The following is a 24200-nucleotide window of genomic DNA, read 5'->3' as shown; positions in this document are numbered from 1 at the left end:
TTAATGTTCTTGCTTTGGGACTACATAAAAGTCACAACAACAATAACAACAGCAGCGACAGCAATGACAACAAAACACTTAAGATTGGGTGCTGGTGGCTCATGCCTGTAATCCTAACTATACAAGAGACTGAGATTTGAGTTCCAAAACCAGCCAACACAAGATAGTCCATGAGACTATAGTCTTCTATTAATCAACAAAAAGCCAAAAGTGGAGCTTTGATTTAAGTGGTAGAGCAAAAAAGCTTGAACAAAATCTAAGGGACAGTGCCTAGGCCCTGAGTTTAAGCCCTAGTTCTGGTACAAACAAACAAAATCAAAAACCAACATTTATGCTGTATGTAAGCTGGGTGATAATGGGTCACACCTATTTTTCTAGCTACTCAGGAGGCTGATATCTAAGGATCTTGGTTTGAAGCCAGCCTGGGCATAGAAATCTAAACACTCTTATCTGTAATTAACCAGCAAAAAGCTAGATGCAGAGCTGTGGTTCAAGTGGTAGAGTGTCAGTTTAGAATGGAAGAGCTAAGAACATGAGGCCCTGAGTTCAAGCCCAGTGCTTGAGGGAGAAAAAAAGCTACATGTGCATAAGTGCAAAGAGTTCTTCCTTAGAAGTTCTTATTGAAATGTTGGGTGAAGTTCCCCAAGCTGTAGACTATTTCTCAAAGCAACTGGACCACACAGACAAGGGATGGCCTCCTTAACAGGGGGTAGCAGCAGCCATGTGTGATGTAGTGAAGGAAACTAATGCACACTTGGCCAACCTATTACTATGCATGTGCCTCCATCAACTCTTAATCTTGCTGGAGCAGAAAAACAGATATCGGATTAACTACCAGAAGGCTAGGCATATATCAGGCCATCCTTTCAAACAAAATTAGACCCACGCAAAAGCTTCCCATAGGACCTGAACCTCTAAATCTGTACCATGAATATATAGAAATTCTTGATGTTGTCTCTTCTAGCCAGCAAGATCTGATGTACCAGTTATTTTACCATGTAGGTTGGGAACCTACTTGGATGGAAGCAGCTTCATGGATCAATGAAAATTCCATGCTGGCTATACAGTAATGATTTTTATAATATGTCATCAAACCACATCCTCTTCCAGCAGTAACACCAAAAGACTGAATTGAGCATCTTTCTCAGGGTCCTTGAACTTTTAAGAAAGGAAGAAGGCTACCACTTATACTGACTCAAAGCTTGCCTCGTTGATTATCCCTGCTTCTGGGGCTATAAGTATTAGTATTATGCTCACCTTTGGTCCTCAGCTCCACTCAGACCTGAGTTCCTCCCATTCCTGTAGTTCCAGCCATACAGCTGGCCCCACCCTCTCTCCACTCAGATCCACCTGAGCTCCCATCTACCTCAATTCCTTCCCTCAGACCCTCTTGTTACCTGGATGGTGTTCCCTTTTGGGGGAAATATGGCTCCTCTAATAAACCTTATAATAATCTTTCTCTTGTGCCTGCCTACCTGCCTCTGCGTGGTCCCCTGGGATACATGTGAGGGATCCTTCATTTGTGGAGGCCTGTACAAGGATAGGCTCCCTGGTGGATTTGCTCCCCCTCCACTTCGCAAGGGGGTCCGACCCGCTGCCCAGGAACCTGTCATGAGGTCCTACACTCCTGTCACCAGAGGACACCAAGGTAACTTTCTCCTGACTGAGTGCTCTCCCTGCTGCCCACCCAATACCACTAATTAAGTCTTACCCTCAGGTGAGTGACTAGTACTGGAGTTCTGGGTTTGTGATTTCTGTATTCTGTAAGGCTACCTGGGCCTTGGTGGGCTAACCGAACTCCACCCCCACAGACTGACTGAAATCTTGGCCAAGCACCCAGAACTGGCTGCTAGAGCCTACCATGGCCAAGGGCCCCTGTGGAGGAAATGTGATAATGCTTTTCATGGTGCCCACCCCCCACTCCCTATTACAGCCGGATAGCACTAGAGAGGATGCTCTGTGGTGAGCACTTGGCTCAAGGTCACTTTTACCATGGAAAGGACACAACTAAATTTCTTCACATTAAGGCCATCTGGGCCTTGCGGGAGGGCTACTGAGCCCCCATCAGAATCAAATTTGGCCCCAAATTTAAAACTCCGCTTCTGCGAGCGCTCGGGCAGGTAAAACTCTCTCTCGCTCTCTCTCTCCTCCCCTTTAACTCTGCCACTTGCTGTAAGGGGCTAAAATTAGCTTCTGGGAACCTCTCTTCTTCCAACTAAAGGTATTCAAAGGTCAATTGATAGCTATACTAAATGCCTTGGTAAAGCCCTGGAAAAATGTAGCCGAGCAATAGCTTGTTTATACTTGTTGAGATAAAAAATGGATGAGTTTAAGTTTAAACTCCCCCAAAAGGTCAACAAGTTTGGATATTACCAAAGGTGTAAAAAATTATTACACTGTTTTAAACAAAAACTTTAGGTAAAAGGTTTTTGGTTCGTGTTAAGGATGGAGATGATTAAATTCTGTTAAATCTTGTGCCATCTTGGCATTGTGGTAATTCAGCTGCTGTTTCGTGCCAACTCAATTTCAGGCCAATACAACTTGATTCTGTGACCCTCCCCTCCCACCAGTGGCACCATTATGCTATGCCACGTGTCTGTTTGTGTCTTGTCTCCTGTTTACTAAAAGTTTCTTGTTGGCAAATTTTTGTATTTTAAACTGATCATGTGAGTCCATAATAATTAGGCAAAATAATATCGCTAAAATTCTAAAAACTTTAAATGGCTGATTTTAAAATCAGAGCCCGTTCCATAGTCTGTGCACAAACATGTCTGTCTGTCTGCCTGTCTGTCTATTTGTCTATATGTAAGCAGTTATAGTTTCAAGGTTACCAAGTATTGGATGGCGAGCAGACCCCACCCAGTACCTGTGTTTCCTAGGCAACTGACACACTTGGAAGAGGTCACATCTGCATCTGCTGAGGTCACATCTGGATCTGATGTGGACACACCTTTCTCCCACCTGGTCCCTCCTCCTCTTACCTGGTCCCACCTCCTTTTACCTGGCCACACCTCCCCCCTCCCACCCCTACCTTAGATAAGGCATAGCCCAGGGCCAGACGCCCTCTTTGCCAGCCACATAGAGTGCCAACCTGGTCTGGTCCCAGCAGACCTACTGAATAAACCTACCCCTTACCTGAATACCATGTGCAAGGTGTATTTCTTACTCAGCCACCTCTTCTTTAAAAACCTAACACTTACTAAGTTTTGATTTAATCTAAATTGCTTTAAACTTTGTGAACTGACTATAAGCCAAAGTAAAAGCAGGCAGTTTAAAAAAGCCTTGGGAAAGGAGTTAGAAAAGATGGTTTCCTTTACAAAGTAAATGAAACTGGTAATAAAGTTAGCTGTGATTTATGTCATTCCTATGTCCATCTATGCTAGGAGTTAAATATGGTACCTCTGACCATGGCTAGTAAACTAAGGCTAAGGCTTTAATTCTCCATTTTCTCCCCTGTGCACCGACCAACTCCCTTTAAGGTCAAGGGATCAGAGTGACTCAAGATGCAGAGTGCTCCTGTGAATGGGAAATGACTTGTTCAAAAATTTGCCATCTTGAGTTCACCACATGGTGGGTTAAGGGGTTGGCTTTATCTGACTCTTACCCTTCTACCAAGCTTACTACTCCTCCATTCACTTCTTCTAATGTGCCTTGCTAACAAGTTGATGCCTCTTTTCACAGGTCCTGGAAACTGAGGCCCGACCACTTGATGTGCTTTGTTAGCAAAGATGTTTAAACATTGTTGTTAAAATTTTGGGGTTTTTGAGTTTTGCCTTGTTTGGTGTTGCCTATTCTAGTACTGACCCCATGGTTCTAAAATATTGGGCAAAATAATGTCACCTTACTGCTGGAATTCCAATAGTCTACAGCCATTATTCATTTTTGCTCACTGTAACCAAGGAAACAAAGTTGTCACAGCTACCTAAATCAGTGGCACCAGCCTGCAAAAGCCAGTGTAAACCAGGTCTTTAACCTATATATATATATATATATATATATATATATATATATATATATATAAATTTACAGGTAACCAGTGGGAGGTGCTACAGTCCATACATGCTGGGAGATGCCACAGCCTTGCTCAGACCTTACCAGCCTTGTTCCATTACACATGACCAAAAGCCTACTGATTTGGGGTAAAAAAATAATGTTAATACCCACAAGTTAGACCATAAGGGGTGTACAAGCAAAGGCTAAGTTGACTTCTATGCCATTTTACAATTGGATTTATTTCTAAAGAAAAAGAGATGATAAGTCTAGATTCTTGGTACAATACTGGTACATTAAGAAAAACTGTTAATTTCCTAAAAGTAACTCAGACTGCAGAAAAAAAAAAGTGGCCAGTTTAAACCTTGGGCCAAGAGGTAAAGGGTGTAGCCCAGTGTTTCAATAACACACTTAAATGTAAATTAAAGTAACTTTTAAAAAATGGATTAAAACAGGTAGACCCATTGCAACAATGAGATGTACAAGTCTTTATGTAGAAAACGAACTTTACAACTTTGGTGCAGGGGGCGGGGGAGAGGGAGGCCCTGGGGCTGGGAGGATGGGGGGGGAGGGGGGGGAAGATGTGAAGGGATGGGAAGGGGAAACAAAGGAGGAGGCTGCAATGCTTGGTAAGAAATGTCCTCATTATCTTGCCCATGTAATTGTAACCCCTCTGTACAGTATTTTCACACACACACACAAAATAAATAAAATAAAAAATGGATTAAAAATGGTGTCCCCTTTGTAAAAATTTGGGAAGTTGTGGGGAATGGTTGGCTTCCCAGACAAAAAATAATTTAAAATTGTCCTAAAGGTTTCTTTAAAAGTTCTAAAAGATAAATTAAAATGACCAAAATGATTGTTTGCTATTCCAGTTTTCCCTTATAGGTTTTTGTAACAGTTTCCATCAGGCCCACAGTAAAGGACAGAAGACAAGTTTGTCAGATGTAACTTTGGCCCTTAGTAAGTTCCAGGTAAGACCATGTTTATAAAACTACCTCCAATGACCATTTTTGTTGCTTTTGGAGTAAAAGTAGCCGTTTGGAAAGACTCGATCTGAGAACTGCAGTTCAAAGCCAGCCCAGGTAGAGAAAGGTCCCTGTGTGATTGTCATCTTTAATCTGCCAGCAGAGTGCTCAGAAGCTGAGTTGCTTTGGAGCTCCAAGTGGCAGAGTGCTAGGCTTGAGCTGGAGAGCTGAGGGACAATGCTCAAACCCTGAGTTCAAGACCTGTGACTGACCAACGAAAATGCCAAAGGTACATTTATCCCAGCATGGAAAAAGGCACTCCAGGGACCCCAGCAATGTTAAAACATCTAGAGGCAATTACAAGCAATTGCTGTTACTTGAGCTTCGCCCTCCAAAAATTGATCAGAGCCAGGATATTATGGAAAGATAGTTTGTAGACATGCCTAACACCCATGTTAGTCTAACTGGGTAGGAACTTGCCAGTCATCTGTGATAGTGGGCAGTAAAAGCTAAGGTTGTAAAATGTGAGGGATAATTTAAATCCCCAATCCCCTATATCTGCTCTGAGTCCTAATTGGCAGTGACTTTTGAGCTGGCTTACTAAAAAGTAGTTTGAGACCTAAAATTATGTCTCTATTGAGATCTGTCAAAAGGCCTACACAGGTAGGCATTGTTGAGGCCACTAAAAATCAAGTCCCTCCAAAAAGCCAAAAAATGCTTTTACAAACCAGAGTGTTAAACAGGCTGTGCTGCTGTAGCCCAAGAAAAGGCCTGCACATTTGTTACAGGTTACATGTTGTCTATAAGCCATTTTAAACAGGCTGCCCAGAGGCAATGGGCAGTACTTAGAGTGCCAAGCAGTCACAGTTTAAAAACATCTAATGGGTTTTATTAGAAAACTCTGACAAATAATTGTTAGTCAATTGTTAACAAGTTATAGGTAACCTCTATCTCGTTGATCTTCTTGTTGCTTTAATTGGAAATAAAAAGCGTTTTTGTGACAAATACTCCTTTTGCCACAGTTCAAAGCCATCCTGAGGACAAAAAGTCCCTTTAGAACGCCATCTTCCAGCTAATCAGCACAGAGCCAGGCTGGAGGCGTGGCTTAAAACTCACCTCTAAGTATCCAACCAAAAGCTAAATGTGGCATTGTGACTCTAAGTGGTAGAGCACTAGCCTTGAGCAAAATTGCCCAAGTAAAGTGGCTAGTCCAAACCTGGTAAAATGCCAACTGGGACAAACTATCTCAGCAATGGATGCTAAGACAAAGGCAGTCCTGACAATGGAAAATCATGGGGAGGAGTACGAGGAGATGATGTCCTAAATGAAGTCACTTTATGCTGACCCTTTCAAAATTAATCAGAGCTGGAAGATCAAGAGAAATAGTTGCTTGCTTACCTAATGTCATACCTGTCTACCTTCTAACTGGCAGAAAGTTACAGTCTTGCCTTCATTACCTGCTATTTGTTATTTATAGCAATCTCTGACTGGGGTACTCCCAACCAGTCCATATGCTCTCCCCTACCCAGTTGCCCAAAAGACCCTAGACACCCCCTTCCTGCCTTCTTGCCCCAAGTCCAGTTATTCCTCCTTCCCTGTAATGGGCCGCAATGGGCTTATACTCCAGATGGCATGTTTCTGGCCCATGGCCAATGTGTGTTCTCCTATGTCATTCATGTTAACTGACCTTGTCACCTTGTCAGCTTTTTGCCTGATCTTTCCAAAAGGCTCTTTCAACAGGGTAACATCCTCTGCCCAGGATGCCACCTGGGACCAAGTCAAAGCTATCCTGTTCCTACAGGCAACCAGGACATCACTTACACTGCCCTGCCTTGCCCAGCACAGACCTGGATCCTAAAGACCCCAGCTCCAGGAATTACTTGATGCCCCTAGGCCAGTAAGAAGTAGCCAAAAGAATGTATGACACTTGTTGGCTCTGATACCTTTAAATATTTCTGCTAGCCCCTCCTCAGGTTACTGCGATCCTAAAGCAGGAAATGTTTCACCTCCTTCAGGATGCCAGGAGTCAAGTAACATGCTATGTCTCCAATCCAAGAGAGAAAAGGCTATTTCAGATCTTTGATAGCCCCCTCTGGAAATCAATCCCTCCATGGTATATTCCTCTCTTGGGTACTAACAACAATTTTTGCCTTTTATTAATTGTGTCTTGCATTTAGATATTGTCATAGAAAAAGGAGGACCTTTACCAAGCACTGTCAAGCAGATGCTTCTTGGACAGTACCTGGCTGAGCAACAAAGCAGGACCCCTGAGTACTCCACCCCTTTACAGGAAGAAGTAACTCTAGAACAAATGACCTCCACCCATACCCCATGGCCTGGTACATCTTATTTTTATTAAGCAACTGAGTGGGGAATGTTTGTATTATACTCACTTTTGGTCCTCAGCTCCACTCAGACCTGAGTTCCTCCCATCCCTGGAGTTTCTGCCATACAGCTGGCCCCTCCCTCTCTCCACCCAGATCCACCTGAACTCCCATCTACCTCAATCCCTTCCCTCAGACCCTCCTGCTACCTGGATGGTGCTCCCCTTTGGAGGAAATATGGCTCCTCTAATAAACCTTATAATAATCTTTCTTCTCTGTCTGCCTGCCTGCCTCTGCGTGGTCCCCTGGGATGCATGTGAGAGATCCTTCAATAAGGAGAGAGGACTTATAGCTTCTAATAATAAGAACATAAAGCTCACATCAGAGCTATGCACACTCCTCAAAGTTGTCTTCTTCCTTTCAAGATATCATAGATACATATAAAATGAGATAGACACATTATTCCAGATATCAAACGGGAAACTTTTATAACAGGCAATGCCTGTTTGATCAACTATTGCCAGAAATGTATTTTTCCTGCTGATAACTGAAACTGACTTGACTTTCTTTTCTGTATATGTGGGGACAGCTCAGGAGTGGGATTTTGAAGAGTGGGATCCTTCCTCTCTTAGGGAAGCTTGTGTTTGCTGTAACTAAATACATTCATCAAGGCTCTCATTAAGGGTGAGATATATTAACTGATTTTGTCAAGCCATTCATCAGAAGGCCAGGATTATATCCAACAATTAAAAGGGTGATTCAGGTGCTAGTTTGTATTACAAACAACCCCAGGCCCAAACTCCAGGAGTTCCTGCAATGTAGTTAGAACTAGATAGCATAAAAACTTTGGAAAGGGAAGAACAGAATTAATAACTTTTCTACATTTATTCTACAAGAATTATCCTAAAGATGTTCACATACATACATACATACATATATACATACATATATATATATATATATATAATACATAGACATATACAAGAAAGGTTTACATTAGAGATACCTAGATTGAAGCCCTAATGAGCTCAGGATTTTGTAAAAACTCAATTTAGTGGCCATAAGTACATTTGTTAGTTATTTCTAGGTATGCCTGGAGCCGATTGAGTTCTGTTAGTGCTTTTCTTTCAGCTCTCTCTTAGCTTTTGTCTTGATGACTGAAATAAGAGTCAATCTCTGAACAGGCCTGTTGCTGCTGTCACATTTGGATTTTAGCTTCTATCAAGCCAATCAATCATAGGCACAAACTAATAGATATACAAAAAAATGACACACACAAAAATGACACAAAAACAATTACATTAAAATTCAGGTATATCTTTTTATGAGCCATATTTTTTTGCTTTCCACTTTTTTTTCTTTTCTGGACTAGAATTCTAGAATTTCAACTAGAATTTTCCATAGGGAGAAAGATAGACTTATGTCCTTTTATTCTTAAGTGAATCACCACAGAGTCCAACACAAGTACCCTGGTTTCTCTGTTTCTATCATCCCTTCCCTGCTAATTGCCAGCATAAAAATTTCAAATGAGTCCAAATGCTCAAAAAGTCTTGAAACAGAGGATCCAATTTTCCTGTCAGATAAATGACAAAACCCCAAATAGTTAAGCAGAACCCCAAATGGCCCAGAAGAGCCTCTGGACAACAAGGAAAAGGAAGAAGGCCTGAGGTGCATAGATAAGGGAGAACACATTCAAGTCAGATCTAAGAGTCCTTTGAATTCAAAGGATCTTTCCCCTACCTCACAAGATAATGGTTTAAAAGCAGCTGATGCTGGCCAAAGTGACATAATAATAACAAAAAATCCCTAAAAGAAAAGTAATTCCAGCAGCTGCTGGGAATCAATTCATCCTTCCTTTTTGTTCAGGATCAACTTATTGAAAATGGCTAATGGCTAGAGAGTGGATTTTTTTCTTAATGTGTCTCTCTGAAGCTGATCCCAGGACCAAACTCTGTAGTTCACATGTCAGAACCAACCCTTATGCCAAGAGGCACTATAAAGAGCACAGAAAGGATATTTTCCTGGGGAGACAGCACACTACCTATCTTTAGCTGTCTTTGTGGTACAGGAATGAAGTATATGTTTAAATAAACAACATATTGGGGCAGGGGTGAAAGGTATGTAAAATTATTAAAGTGTTCTTGTCAAAGTATTGCCTGGTTCATCATTATTTCAGTCCTTGTTTCTGAAGGAGTTCCAGAGAACTTGTTATTTTTTCATCACTTGAGCCCTTGAGGGGAGTGAAGACGTCACTGTTGGTCTGACATAAAAGGCTGTATTATTGGGCTGGGAAGGTGGCTCAGTGGTTAAAGTGCTTGCCTTGCATGCCTGAGGCCCTGGGTTCGATTCCTCAGCACCACATAAGCAAAAACAAAAAAGCCGGAAGTGGCACTGTGGCTCAAGTGGTAGAGCGCTAGCCTTGAGCTGCAGAGCTGAAGGACAGTGCCCAGGCCCAGAGTTCAGGCCCCACGATTGGACCCCCCCCCCCAAAAAAAAGAAAAAAGGCTGTATTATTCCTTACGAGTAGTTTCAGTGTGATCAGTCTGTCCTTAGATACCAAAGAAATTGCAAAGTGACATCAGAGAGCAAAGACACAAGGTAGAGGCAAGGATGACAAGCGTTTTTTTCTGCTGTTAGTTAATTCTTGGGCCTAAGTAAGTGGTCAGTACTTTCTAGCACCTCTTATAGGCTCTTACTAGCTTTCTATCAAGCTTAACTCAAACTAGTATACTTCCAATCACCACCTCCAGTGATAACCATGGGAGTTATCTTTGTGTGTGTGGGGGGGAGGGGGGAGCGTAGGAGAGGTTCATCCTAGAAATACTTATTCAGAACCTGCAAATTATACCTTCCAGGGATTCAGCCTCTTTGCTCATGAAATTGTATAAGATCTTTTATTGTTTGTCAGGCATTCTTTGTTTTTTTTTAACTGTATTTTTTTTCTTTTCTTTTTTGGTACTGGGGATCGAACCCAGGATGTTGCACTTGCTAGGCAAGCGCTTTGCCACTAAGCTACATCCCAGCCCTGTCAGACATTCTTATAAAACGTAGGATGTGAGTTTTTCAAAAGAGGAAGCAAACGTGTTCTTGGCCAGTAAGAGTGGAGGATAGGAAAGGGTAGAGAGAGAAAAGCATATAATGTATGCACAAAAAATATAAATTACCTTATAGAGACTTTTAGGCAAAAAACATTTATCTTATAGAATATCTCATACTCTGGGTTGAGAGAGGGTACCAAAGAAAGACCATTGTGGTTATAGGAATAGAAAAATGAAAAAGGGATATCTTTCTTTTTTCCTATAAATTAAAAATGACTTTTAAAATTGAGGTATAATTATATACATTGAAGTTAATAATTTAAATTATAAATGTTTTATAAATTGGTATTTTCTCAAATAAGCATACATTTACTAAAAAAAGAAAATTTACTGAGCCAGGTTCTGGTGGCTCATTCCTGTAATCCTAGCTACTGTGGAGGCTGAGATATGAGGGTCATAGGAGAAAGACAGCCTGGCCAGGAAAGACAATCATACTTGTCTTCAATTAACTACCAAAAAACTAGAAGTAGATCTGTGGCTCAAATTGTAGGTATAGTCGTAGCCTTAAACAAAAGAGCTCAAGGACAGCAGTTAGGCCCTGAGTTCAAGCTCCAGGACCAGTACAAAACAATGAGAACAATATATGGACAGAAAACCCTAAAGCTTATAAATTATTCAATCATTTAGAGATAAGAATTCTTAATATTCTAGTGTATACCTTCTCATAATCTCTTTTGATACAAATAATAACCATTTAAATGAAATAAGATCATAAAGCTGTATTCTTTAGGCTCTATATTATATGATGTCTTACCAGGAGATTTAGTATATGGTTACTAGACAAGAGAATCAGAACAATCTAGAAGATTTGGGTACAAATTAAAAAGATTAAATTCAATAGGATAAAGTTTTGAATTTAGGTTGAAAACCCATAGATCTTATTTGCCTACACTGTATTATATGAATCATCGATGTCATTTGGTGTTTGAAAAACAAATGTATAGGCTGTCTGAACAAAAGCATGGTATTCAAAATAAGAAGAGAATGAAATCCCATTCTAGGCTTACTGAACTAACCATCTGTTGAATATTATATTTAATTCTTGACAACAAACCATGTCTTATAGTCATACTTTCAAAATGGGTTATTATTATTATTATTTGTTTTTGTGCTGCTACTGGGACTTAAACTCAGGGCCTGGGCACTGTCCCTGAGCTTTTTTGCTTAAATCTGTCACTCTACCACTTGAACCACAACTCTACTTCTGGCTTTTTTGGGTGGTTAATTAGAGATAAGAGTCATATTAACATTACTATCTGGGTTGGCTTCAAATCATGATTCTCAGATCTCAGCCTCCTGAGTAACTAGGATTAGAGGTTTGAGCCACTGGTACCCAGTGCCAATACTATTTTCAATGTTACCATATATGTGTGAGTTTATGTATGAACACTTGTATGTATATGTATAAAATCTTGGAATATTGTCATTTTCAGTATCATTTATGAGTAATGTCAGCTAACAGAAAGGGAAAGACAAACTATGAAATTTTGGTTTGGCATAGTAAAATTAATAGTACAATTAGTGTTTTATGTGGATTTTTACTGTTTGTTCCTAATTATTATGCTGGTAGGGAATAAGGATGACAGTAAATCAAAAAATAATCCATTCACAAAAGAAAAGGAAAAGAAAAAAATACTCCTCCCAAACCCAAACAAACAAGATAATACACAACAATCAGATCAGATTTGTTGCAAATTTTATCCAATTATGATTGCCAACAGTATATTTATCATCATTATTGATTATAATGTAACACTATGATTTGATCACAACTTTCAGAACTCAGAAGAAATATCACTTACATTCCAGAAAAGAAAGTTTAGGTAACAGTGACTCAATTATTTCTAGGGTTTAGTTCCTCCCATTTTAGGTAGTTTGAATTAACTGCAGTTCAAGTTGAATGACTTAAGAATGCTACAGCAAACTTAGAGGCAGAAGAGTGAAAGAAAGTAACTAACACAAATATATTATCACAATGTAAAAGATTTCAAGTATTGGAATATAGTCTGATTGTTATAGGAAAAGCATGATCTGGCCTACAGTGTCTTGGTATAAGTATATCCAATTCACTCAAACCTGGAAAACTTTGCCATTGAGAATGCTTGGAAACCCTTAGAGGATGCAAGAAGCTTCCATAAATATAATAACATGATAATTATCTTAAATATATTTATAAATACACACATATATAAATATTTAAAAATAACATTCCATAGTATATCATCTTGAGGCTCAGTTTCAAGAGGTATTTTTACCAAAATTACCTCACTGGCATAAAAAAATGATTAAGGCAGGAACTATAAATGGTTATTAACTGTTTCTTTTGAAAATTGAGGTCCAGGAAAATTAACTTATTTGATTAAGAGCCTATTAGTAATTTAGTAATTTAGAAGCAAAAGTGCACAGTTGAATGAAATTATGGCCTCTCTTTCCAACTGTTATCATATTTTTTAGTTTCCTTACACCTTAGACAACTCATGTGTAATAAGGGTAGAGTCCTTTTGGTTGCCACAGTAGAACTAAACTGTGAGAATGCTTTGAAAAATAATAATTATAATCATTGGTACCATATAAAGTATAGGGTGTTCTTTAAATAACAAGCAACATTATATGTTAGTGTTGGTTCTATTAGGCCTTGTTCTCTTACAAAGAGGGTAAACATTCATCTGGAATTACAAAGGCTTAGCACATGCTCAGCCAATGACTAAGAGTAATGAATTTGACTTCTTCATGTACATGGTACATACAGATGGTCAACACTTCACAAGTGAGAGGACTTGAGAGCTAAGGCTGGCTTTATGATATCTGAAAGTCTGTGATGGAGGGTAGCCCTTTTGCCATGTGTACCAGACTTTCTTCATTTGTGGCAATAAATAACTCTGGATGGGCAGCTGACGTGAAGTAGTTCTTAGTTCCCTGATTTTCCCAAAAGAAGAGGAGGTTGCTCTCATTCTCTGTGATGGTTTTTGGTGTTTCAGGCATCTCCTATGACAAAGAGAACCAAATTTCTGTTATGGGAAAAGAAGATGTTGGAAAAAGAACTGAAACAAAATCTCTAGGCATTTGCCCTTCATGAGATAAAGCATGTTAAGCCTATGACTGTGTTGTGATGGTCATTTCATTCATTCATCGGGCATCTATTACATGCATATTAGATGCATAAGAGTTGATTTATTTGGTTAGAAATGTTACTTAATCACAAAGATTGCCAGTGACACTAATATCTTACTGGGAGCTGTAACATTGTTTTACCTTTGATATGTATGGCATCTGAGCACTCTAAAACCTCTAAACATTTTGACATGTAACTAAGCATATAAATTATACCTTTGGGAAAACAATTTAGTTTTTAGATGACATTTAGTTCTATATTTAAGTCATATCTTGAAGGTTAAGCATGTATATACACATGTGTGTATACATATATACACACACACACCAAAACACAAAACTTCCCAGATATATCAGTAGCTAACCACTTAGAATAGAATCCCTTTAGACCATACTCTTCCTGTGAATATGAATAGAATTTAAATTTTTTTCATGGAAAAATACATTTCACCTTCTGTGTTGAGATGCTTCTTTGATAATTTAAAAAATGTATTCTTTTCTATATCAATGCCAATAAGAATTTTATTCCTCAAATGTTTTCCTCTCCTAGGTTTTGCCATCTCAGCAAATAGACTTTCTCCTCTTTTTGTTGGTTCTAGTTCCAAGATATGAAGAGGGCTTTCTTTACCTTACTGCCCTTCCCTGTTTTCCTTAACTTTCTGTCATGACTATAGTCAGAACTTTCCCAGTTGGCTCTACGCTTTCTCTATTATCTTTTTTCCATTTGATTCTCCCTTTAAGAAATATAAGTAAGGCTAGGACATTGTCTGAAATCTTTTAACAGCTCATAAGACTTCCCAATGCAAGCTCTACAAGGCTTGCTTATCTTTTCTCCTCACAATGCCCAACTCCAAGAGTTGTTCTCTTTCTGATCTTTGCAGCTAGCTTTTGAGCTCATGAAACTCTAGAGGATGGGTGCAATTAGAGTCCTTTGTTTAGAAAGTTCAACCTCACTGATTCCTCTGTCAGTAACTCTCATCATTCAGGGAGCTCTGTTTTTGCCACTCCATCTAAATATTACTTGATAACTTTTATCTTTTTTAATACCCTGTTCACTTTCTTTTACACTTTTTGTCAATTGTCTTGTCTATTGTATATGGTCCAGAGGGCAAAACTCCATAAGGTTGGGGGCTTTGATTCATACTGTCTCCAGAGCTGCTGGCACTATGCTTAAAAAATAAAGGGTCTCAGTAAATACTTGTTGAATGAATTCGTGAATGAAGCTACTGCACTACTCTGTAGATAACACTTTCATTTTACTTGATTCATTTTGACAAACACATACATCCAATAAATTTTAATTAGGGTATAGGAGCTATTAGATTATGCACATATATAGTTACCTTTTAACAATAATGAAAATATCAATGTGTGAATGTGTGAGAGAGCGAGAATATTAGTGTGTCTCTGTATGTTTGAGCATTAGGTAGAGACGTTGGGCTTGGGATGAGATATAATGGTAGCATTAGTGAAAAGGGCCAGCATTTTCGTCTTGACTCACAGCTTTTGCCTTATGCACATTGGCAGATACTTAATCCTTTTATCTCAGCTAGATTAAATTTCTTAAATAAGAAATAAAGAGGGGGGAGCAATCCCCACTGTCACAATGCTTACTATCATGTAGGTCAGATAGCAGAAATAAGTAAAGATCTATAGAACAATGGATGTAAGACATTGGTCAAGATGCACTGTACTTACAAATTGCCATATTGAATTGAAAACCTTTTTACAATTACTTAGTGGTACTTTAAGAATAAACAAAAAACCCAACCAAACAAAATAAATGGATGCCTTGGGATGGAGGTTAATTTTATAGGGTCAGGCAGGGGAAGGAAAGAGAAGTAAGAAGTCAATTTATTTATTTTATTCTGTTACCTCTATTAGCTTTTCTAATTGATTCTTCCTAGGATAACCTTTATGGATAGGTCAGACAGGGGTAGGTAGGATGGACAGATGGGGCTTTTGTAGGAAGGGAAGAGGACTATGTCACTCTGTTAGGGGTATTTGCGTATTGGATTGTTTACAGCAATCAGATATAAATGAGGTTCAGTTAGAGCCAGAAGACAACTGACCTTTAGCAACACAGGCTGGTCTTCATCTTGAGCAGTCACAAACAATCGAGTTTTTGAGATTCTTAGAGTCACAGGAAATTTAGAAGCTTCTATTTTTGGTAAGTAGGCACCCATGTCAAATTTCACTGTCAAAGAGAAGGGCCAAAAAAAATACATTGTATTGGAATAAAAATCAACTGTTTGTTGGAACTGTGGTTAAAATAAAAATAGAGGAATAGAATTTTGGACATCGATGCATTCTTCACAATGATTGTTACATTATCTAGACAGGTAAATACTTAGTTAATATTTTTAGTATTTTTTATGTTGACAGGATTCTTAGGGAATTAATAAATATTTGTTGAATTTATTATAGTAACGGTAGGATATGACATGATATTTATTAGTTTGTAAGTTTGTAATAACTTAAAGACATTTAGAAAGAGTCATATGCACATGCAAAATAATTCAATTTCCCTGAGAGAAAAATGCTTAATAAGGGCTATAAAATTATTTATGCTTATTGATCTAGAAGTTTCACTTGAGGATATAATCTAAAGATGCAATCCAATAGAAGAAAACAATTATATATACTATATATTAACTATTCACATTTGTAAATGAAACAGTGTCTGTCTATAGCAGAACTATTTATATCAAACACATAGCACCAACATAGAAACACTGTTGAATACTCTCTTCCATTCAAAATGGTAAATACAGGGACTGGGATGTGGCTCAGTGATAGAGTGCTTGCTTAGCATGGACAAGGTCCTGAGTTTGGTTTCCTAGCACCAAAAGAAAATAAAGAAAAAGTTTATGTGTGTGTGTGTGTGTGTGTGTGTGTGTGTATGTGTGTGTGTGCATTCATGTGTGCACACGTGCGTGCACACCCACCAAAAACTCATCAACATGTGGGAAAATCAAGTGAAATAATAGGTAGGAAAATGAAATATAAAATAATGTATATTGTAGAGTGAAAAGTATGTTAACTGAAGTGCACCTAAAACAGCATCCTGCTTTGTTTATTGCACAGCTGTCTCTTTGGATCTTTGAAAATCATTTTATGTACTGAATGGCATGTCCTACAGCTAAAATAGGCCTGTCCATGAAAATTGGATTTGCATGAGAAAAACTTTTCAGCACTAACTTTCTTCACATAGCATTGTAGTTAACTGGCTGTTTTGTCCTGCCACTATGTTATCAAAGATACTGAAGTTCTAGTTTGACATTAGTTATATGTTTGGTTACCAGGTTTTCTATTGGAGAGTGATAACTTCTAAATGGCTTCTGGGTAAATTTTAACTAAATCCTTCAATATTTCTGAGACTCAATTTCATTTTAAAAATCAGGTGTAAGACTATAGGAATCAAGGAGGTATATCAGAAAGCTCTATGCTCCATCTCCACTTAGCTTTTACAAAGACAGGGAGCTCCTCTTCCATTTGTAGATTTGCATGATATGTCTGTTCTTACATAGGATTTTTACTAAGGGTGATAGGCTTTGTTCTATTAGAATGAAGAATTTTGCAAGGCCAAGGATGTAGAGAAATTTATGCTTTTAAAGAAGAAAGATTAAAATAAATAAATAAAAGTAAGTGAATATGATATGTTGGCCGTTTACCTTCATAGTCTAAATTATTGACTGAAGCAGCCCTGAGATATTGACCCGATGTGTCTCGGATTATACTTTGATTGATGGCATCATTCAGGACAAACTCTTGTTTAGCAGTCTTCATATATTTGTACTTTACATTGCTTTCGAAGATATGAGGTGCTGATCTGGGCCTAATGATTTCTGAAAGAATTACAACAAATTCAGGTTAATGTCTATGTATAAACAGATAATATACATGTGTTAATACAAGTAGGAAGTAGCTCTGAAAGGGATTTATTTGCTTCTTTTAAAAACCAATCCCTCAGGAAATAGATAACCATAAAAATGCATGGAAAAAGAGATCATTTGTACAAGTTTCTTATTTTTTTCTTTTCTTTCTTTCTTTCTTTCTTTCTTTCTTTCTTTCTTTCTTTCTTTCTTTCTTTCTTTCTTTCTTTCTTTCTTTCTTTCTTTCTTTCTTTCTCTCTCTCTCTCTCTCTTTCTTTCTTTTTGTTGTTGTTGTTGTTGGTCTTGGGGCCTGAACTCTGGGCCTGGGTGCTGTCCCTCAGCTCTTTAGCTCAAGGTTAGCACTCTACCTCTTAAGCCACAGAACCACTTCCAGCTTTTTCTGCTTATGTGGTGCTAAGGAATTGAACCCAAGGCCTCATGCATGCAAGGCAAGCACTCTACCACTGAGCCAACTTTCCAGCCCCAAGTTTCTTATTTTTGGTTTGTTGAAAGTTTCTAAGTGACTAGGAATACTATGAATATTCTCCATCTATATTTTCAAATGAATGTACTAAGATAAAAATGAATATGTTAAAAATTATCTGTCACTAAAATATAAAAGTATTCTATATAGCTTATATATCACAATTTATAATTATTATAACTTATATGTTATATGCCATATAAGAAATATATAAGTACATAATATATTTTAATGCATAAAATATTACATAGTATATAAAATATTTTTGATAAATATTAAATATATAGTATATATATGTAATTACATATGTAGTATATATATGTATTGAGGGTATTATCTACCATCTTTCTGGAAAATGGTATGTATCAGTGCTTCAGAAATCCTTGAAACTGAATATTATCTTCACTTACTATTCTAAGGAAATAAACAGCAACAGAAATCAGAAATGAAGACATCAAAGGGATGGTAGGGGAAAAACAAAGGAGGAGTCAACAATCCGTGATAAGAAATGTACTCATTACCTTGCTCATGTAACTGTAACCCCTCTGTACAGTATTTTCACAATTAAAACTTATAAAAATGAAGATATCAATAAAGATACTTATTGTGATATTTCTTTTTTTTTTGTTGGTAGTGGGGCTTGAACTCTGAGCCTGGGTGCTATCTCCAAGCTCTTCAGTTCAAGGTGAGTGCTCTACCACTTGGGCTACAATGCCACTTCCTATGGTATTTCTTATAATGGTGAAAACAGTTCTAACAAATGTTCTCAGTATATTGCTGAGTGAAAAAAGCTGGGTATGATATTGTATATATTATATTTTTAATACTGTTAAGCCTGTGTGTGTGTGCGTGTGCGTGTGTGTGTGCATATGTGTGCTTAATGTCAGAAAAGACCAAGGGAGAACATACCATAGTACTGGTATAAATTCTACATGGCAAATGACTACTCTCTTAAAATCTCTAGATGTGTGCTTTGTTAGGCGCTATCTTAAAGGGCTGTTATGTGGTGTGCAGTAAAGGTATAGAAAAAAAACCAGAGTTTTCATAGATCAAGCTGAGTTAGATTTGTGAGTTTTGTGAGCTTTGTTTCCTCATATATAAAAATGAGAATCTAAGATTTTTTCAATGTTTAGCAATACAGTACAACCAATAATAAATAGTGTTGGTTGTATTGATAAAGGCATTAGGAATAATAAGAGCTAAGAATTCTTGGATAATTACTGTCTACAGCCATTAGTTCTTGTCTAGAAGTTTGGAAGTATTGATTTATTTAATCTTTATAACAATTCAGTGAGATAGGGATTCTGATTAGCTACATTTTTAGTAGAGAATAGTGACAGATAGATTAATATGACTAAGGAGGTTTACATGAAGGCTACCTACTAACAGACTAGAACAACTTTTTGCTAAAGGTTAGAAGTCTAGACTGTAACACGTTATGTCGAAAATGAACTTTACAACTTTGGTGTGGCGGGGGCGGCAACTTTGGTGTGGCGGGGGCGGCCCTCGGGGAGGATTGGTTGCGGCGAAAGGGGGGAGGATGGGAAGGGAAGGGAAGGGGAAACAAAGGAAGAGGCTACAATGCTTGATAAGAAATGCACTCACTATCTTGCCCATGTAATTGTAACCCCTCTGTATAGTATTTTCACAATAAAAAAAGAAAAAAAAAGAAGTCTAGTCTGTAACAATGTGGCCGAGAAATGAGCCTATGAGCAAGTATTCTAGATTCAAGCCTCTGCTTATCTCTTCCCCTTGCAGAACAAAAATTATGTTTCTTTGTTGTAGTTACCAAACTAATGCCTACTTGTTCTCTTGAATTCTGATGCTGATTTTATTTCCCTTATACTCCATTGTCTCCATTTACTCAAAACTGGAAAATAACTGAGCAGAGTGCCTGTAATCTTAGTTATTCAGGAAGCTGAGATCTGAAGATCGGCAGGAAAGTCTGTGAGACTCTTACCATCAGTTAAACACCGAAAAAAAAAAAAGCCAGAAGTGGAGCTGTAGCTCAAGTGATAAGAGTGCTAGCCTTGAGTAAGAAAGCTCAGGGACAGCAACCAGGCTCTGAGTTCAAACCACAGGACAGGCATGTGGAAAACAGGGATTTTGTAGTGCTTGATCCCTTACCTTCTTTTTCATCATTGTTAATTGCCTCCAGATCATCATCAGTGAGGGTTTGATTTAAACTCAGCAATCTCTTCTTCAGAATCTTCCCATTGCTCGATTTTGCTACCACTACCAAGCCATCATTGAGAGTAAGCTTGGATGTCTTAGAGGTTTCAGAGGTGCTCTGAGACATAAGTTTATCCATGCAATTCTCATTAAGTGGTTGATATGTTGCTTCATAGAAGGATTTCTGTGAAGAAGGAGGATAGAAACTGAAAGACTTATCTATGGTCATAGAATGACTCAAGATTCATTCTATGTTAGCTGTAGCTAACAGACATTGAGAAGGATCGTCATTTTTGTCTTGGGTAATTATGTCTTTCTTTTTTCCCTTCCTTCCTAACTTTACTGGATAACTCTGAAAACATGTGATTTCTTAGGAAGACTTTTCATTCATCTTCAAAATTATATTTAGATATGGCAATGCAATAGGTTAACAAATGATCTTAGGAAATGGAAGCTTTCCACAAGTTTCACCTCAATAGGTGTCAAAATCTATCTACTGGATAGTCCTCAAAATACTTTAGCAATGCAATTTTTCTTCTGTATCCAAGTGCTGTGTACCCTTTAGTTCAATCAACCTCAGACTGAAAATAGTTGGAAAAACTATGTTGTGTCTGTATTGAACATGTGCAGAATACAGTACAACTATTTCCATGGCATTTATATCATTTCTAGTATCATGAGTAATCTAGAGACGATTAAAGGTATACTACAGGATGTGTGCAGATTACCTGAAAATACTATACCATCTAATATAAAGGATTGGTGCACCTGTAGGAATTGTTATCCATGATGGTCTTGTATCCTATCCTGCCTAGGATTCTTCTGGGAATAGCTTTTTTCTTTTTTAAAGTGCTTGTCCTGGGACTTGAACTCAGGGCTTGGGCACTGTTTCCGAGCTTTTATATCCAAGGCTAGCTCTCTACCACTGGAACCACAGCTCCAATTCTAGTTTTTTGGTGGTTAATTGGAGATAAGAGTCTCATGGACTTTACTGCTCAGGTTGGCTTTGAATTGTGACCCTCAGATCTCAGCCTTCCAAGTAGCTAGGATTACAGGAATGAGCTACTGGTGCCTGTTTGGAAATTACTTTTAAAGCTACAGACATAAAATAACAGGTTGGTGAGTACCTGCAAATCTCTGACTTTCAACTTGTCTGCTTCTTCTTCAGCTTATGAGCTGTTAGGTTTGGAGAATTACCTTTAATCTCTGGTGCTGTTATCAGACTAAAATACATCATGTTAAGAGACAGATTTCTGGTATAGGAGTTGTCTCAGGATGACCTAACTAATATTATGAAGCAACCTGACACAAAGATTCCTCAGAGTTTCAGAACAGTTCTGCTCTGTCCTAGAATAGATGAATGTGAAGAATGCCCTTAACTACTAGTATGAAGAGGCAAGTTGTTTCATTGATAATCAAGAAATGTGGGTCTCTGGATCTCTAGTGAGAGGAAAAAGTATCTAAAGATTTCATTCATTGTTGTGCTCTTTTGCTGAAGGAACTTCATGTATAGAAAGCAGACCCATAATACAGGCAGGCATTTGCTTACCTGATTCAGAGAGACATAGTCAACAGCAGAACTGTATTCTTCACCTTCACTGTCAGAAAAACAATCAGAATGTAGTTGTGTTTTTTTATCTCATAATAGTCATCAGACATTATATTTTAATGACCATAGTAGCTCTGGAAACACACACTCATGATCTTTGTAAATTAAAGACTTTTATAAATTAAAAAATATATAGTAATTCATACTTTACTAATTTAAAATTAATAATTATTAAAATGAGCCTTGTATATTTTTATTCTCTACTTATAAAAACTGGCTTGGCTAACAACTTGAATAGCTTTAATTGAACTACAGAGAAAAGAGTTAAATTGCTTAAGAGAAAAAAATACTTTGAAATAACACATAAATCCTGTTATACATTTTTCCCATCTATTCACTAAAGTGTATATAATAATTTACATTTGGAAAAATATCCTGGTAACAATAGATGTATTAACAATGTTGGAAGGTTATGGAAGTATTGTATTAATTTAAAATATTGTTTAATTTCAACTTCACACATTTATCGTTCTGCTGTATCTGAATGAGGTTTGATTATGTCCAGCCTAATTGCTATGGAGCCATTTCATCCTCCCTGACTGGAATCCTGTTTTCCTAATAGGTTCTCCCTTAGGCAGTCTATTAAAACTTAATTACTCTAGTTAACCATAGGAAATCGATGGAGACAGTGTCTAAGTCAATAGTAACACTCAGGTAGGGTTCAACACACCTCAAAAATGGTTCTTCTACAATATATATATCTCCTGGCAACTCAATTTAACACTGAATACTTAGTTTTCTTGAGTCTTTTCTGAATCTGCTCTGATTTCAGAGCCAGTATGCATTATTATAGCATTTGTCAGCCATACCTTAGATCAATCACTCCTAGTCTAGAATGAGCCTTGAATCCCTTATTAAATCATAAGAGATAGATGCCTTACCTGTAACAATTCTTCAGGTCTTCAAATAGGTCTGGGACTTTTGCCATCTTGACTTCTGCAAAAGAGAATAACAGTAGCTACCAGGTTGGCCCCCTTCAAACAAGTACTTGGTAGGACAGCCACCTTTACTTTGTGCTTCTTGAAATTTTTCATTGACTAACTTAACCCACAAATGACTGGTTTTCCTGTTCTTCTCCTCCTCACTCACTTCCATTCTTTTTTTATGTATCTCTAGTACTTCACATACTTCTTTCAGAATGTTTTATTTCTCTTGATGTTTCTTATGCCCAATGTACATGGTAGACATTCCATGTCTACCACACAGAAATCAGAGAGAGTTGGAAGTGTTCAGATTTCTCCTAGTAGTTTTGTGGTAGGGAGTGCCTCCAAAGGATACTGCTGTGCCCATGGATGCCCTCACAGGAATCCAGTTTGGCTACCCCAGTTCCCAATTTGTAAGGCAAGGGAGTCATAATCTGAAATATGACTGCTTCTAATCATATACCACATCAGAGATGGACAAGAAAAGAAAAAAAAGGAAGAGGTTATAGGTTTAAAGAAGGTAGTTTGAGAGAAGAAAGCAAAAAGGCAAAGCAAAAGGTATTTTCAAAGCCAGAGTTGTGATAAGGACTGTACCTTTGCCGACTCAAGTGTTAATGCTATGACTCCCTCTGCTTGGAGACAGCCTGAGTCAAGCTTCTTTGCCTTTTATGTCTCTGTCAAGAAGGTGTGGCCACAAGTGCGTCATGGGGAAATTCACAGGAAATAGTTTAGCTTTGCATTTTTAAATGTTCATTTAACCTAGTAGTAGCCAGACTAATGAAAGATTATAAACTTGGAAATTTTAATGTTTGCAAAGATGCCAGGAGTATTAACTTTGTTCATTTATTTAATGTTTGGTCTATATAATTACAAACATGTAGTCTTAAAAAAAGGGAAGAACAGCAGAAGCTTATCAAATTTCTAAAATATGTGATGGAGGAGGAAGGGGAAAATACCCAAATCAGAATTAGAGATGACTAGAATAGGAGAAAAATTCAGTAGCTTATATTTCGCTTAATTTGTTTATTGTATCCTAAAGCTACTTGTGAATTGACAGACGAGCTAGCAGCCTCTGAGAGGTATGGAGTGGAATTTTAGAGGAAGATGAGCCTCTATTTTTTTTTCCGGAAGTGGGAGAATTGCTTGATTAAAGCACAAAGTGGCTTAATCTACATCTGAAATGACAACATTTTGATTAGGTTGGATAGAGGAGAGAAAAGTAATTTTCTTATTCCTCTAAATAGTATCAATTTATTTTCTACAGAAATGAAAGAACTCTAGGAGAGATTTCTCAGCCCTAGTCATATAACAGTAAAGTGGCCTTCTATTTGAGCTTAAAGACTAGTGTAATCCTAGCTACTCAGAAGGCTGAGATCTGAGGATTGCAGTTTGAAGTCAGCCCCAGCAAGAAATTCCACTAGACTTGTATCTCCAATAAACTACTCAGAAAAGGCTGGAAGTGGTGCTGTAGCTCAAGTGGTAGAGCACTAGCTTTGAGCAAAAGAAGCCCAGGGACAGCACCTATTTCCAAATTTCAAGCCTCTGGACTGGCAGAAAGAAAGAAAGAAAAGAAAGAAAGGGAAAGAAAGGAAGAAAGGAAGAAAGAAAGAAAGAAAGGAAGAAAGAAAGAAAAGAAAAGAAAAAGA

General features: G+C 37.9%; 1 protein-coding gene across 1 annotated transcript; it reads right to left on the bottom strand.

The window, feature by feature from the left end:
- Positions 1-12059: 12059 nt before the first annotated feature.
- On the bottom strand, positions 12060-23186 carry Il1a (interleukin 1, alpha). Its single transcript, XM_013019770.1, has 7 exons — positions 23149-23186; positions 22513-22567; positions 21572-21620; positions 19978-20206; positions 17166-17339; positions 15564-15688; positions 12060-13365 (listed from the first exon to the last, which is right to left on the bottom strand). Exons 2-7 carry the CDS (start codon positions 22557-22559, stop codon positions 13177-13179), a joined length of 813 nt encoding a protein of 270 aa, XP_012875224.1. The 5' UTR covers positions 22560-22567; positions 23149-23186; the 3' UTR covers positions 12060-13176.
- Between the last annotated feature and the right edge of the window lie 1014 nt (positions 23187-24200).

The sequence above is a fragment of the Dipodomys ordii genome, unplaced genomic scaffold, assembly GCF_000151885.1.
Source record: "Dipodomys ordii isolate 6190 unplaced genomic scaffold, Dord_2.0 Scaffold47, whole genome shotgun sequence".
Taxonomy (NCBI): Eukaryota; Metazoa; Chordata; class Mammalia; order Rodentia; family Heteromyidae; genus Dipodomys; species Dipodomys ordii.
Note: the sequence above shows the minus strand (reverse complement) of the source record. Positions and strands in the feature narration are given on the sequence as shown.

Coding starts and splice junctions, on each gene's coding strand:
- Il1a (XM_013019770.1), bottom strand. CDS start 22,559: ATGGCAAAAGTCCCAGACCTATTTGAAGACCTGAAGAATTGTTACAG. Junction 21,621..22,512: donor GACCTGAAGAATTGTTACAG/GTAAGGCATCTA, acceptor TTTTTCTGACAG/TGAAGGTGAAGAATACAGTT. Junction 20,207..21,571: donor ACTATGTCTCTCTGAATCAG/GTAAGCAAATGC, acceptor CCTTCTTCACAG/AAATCCTTCTATGAAGCAAC.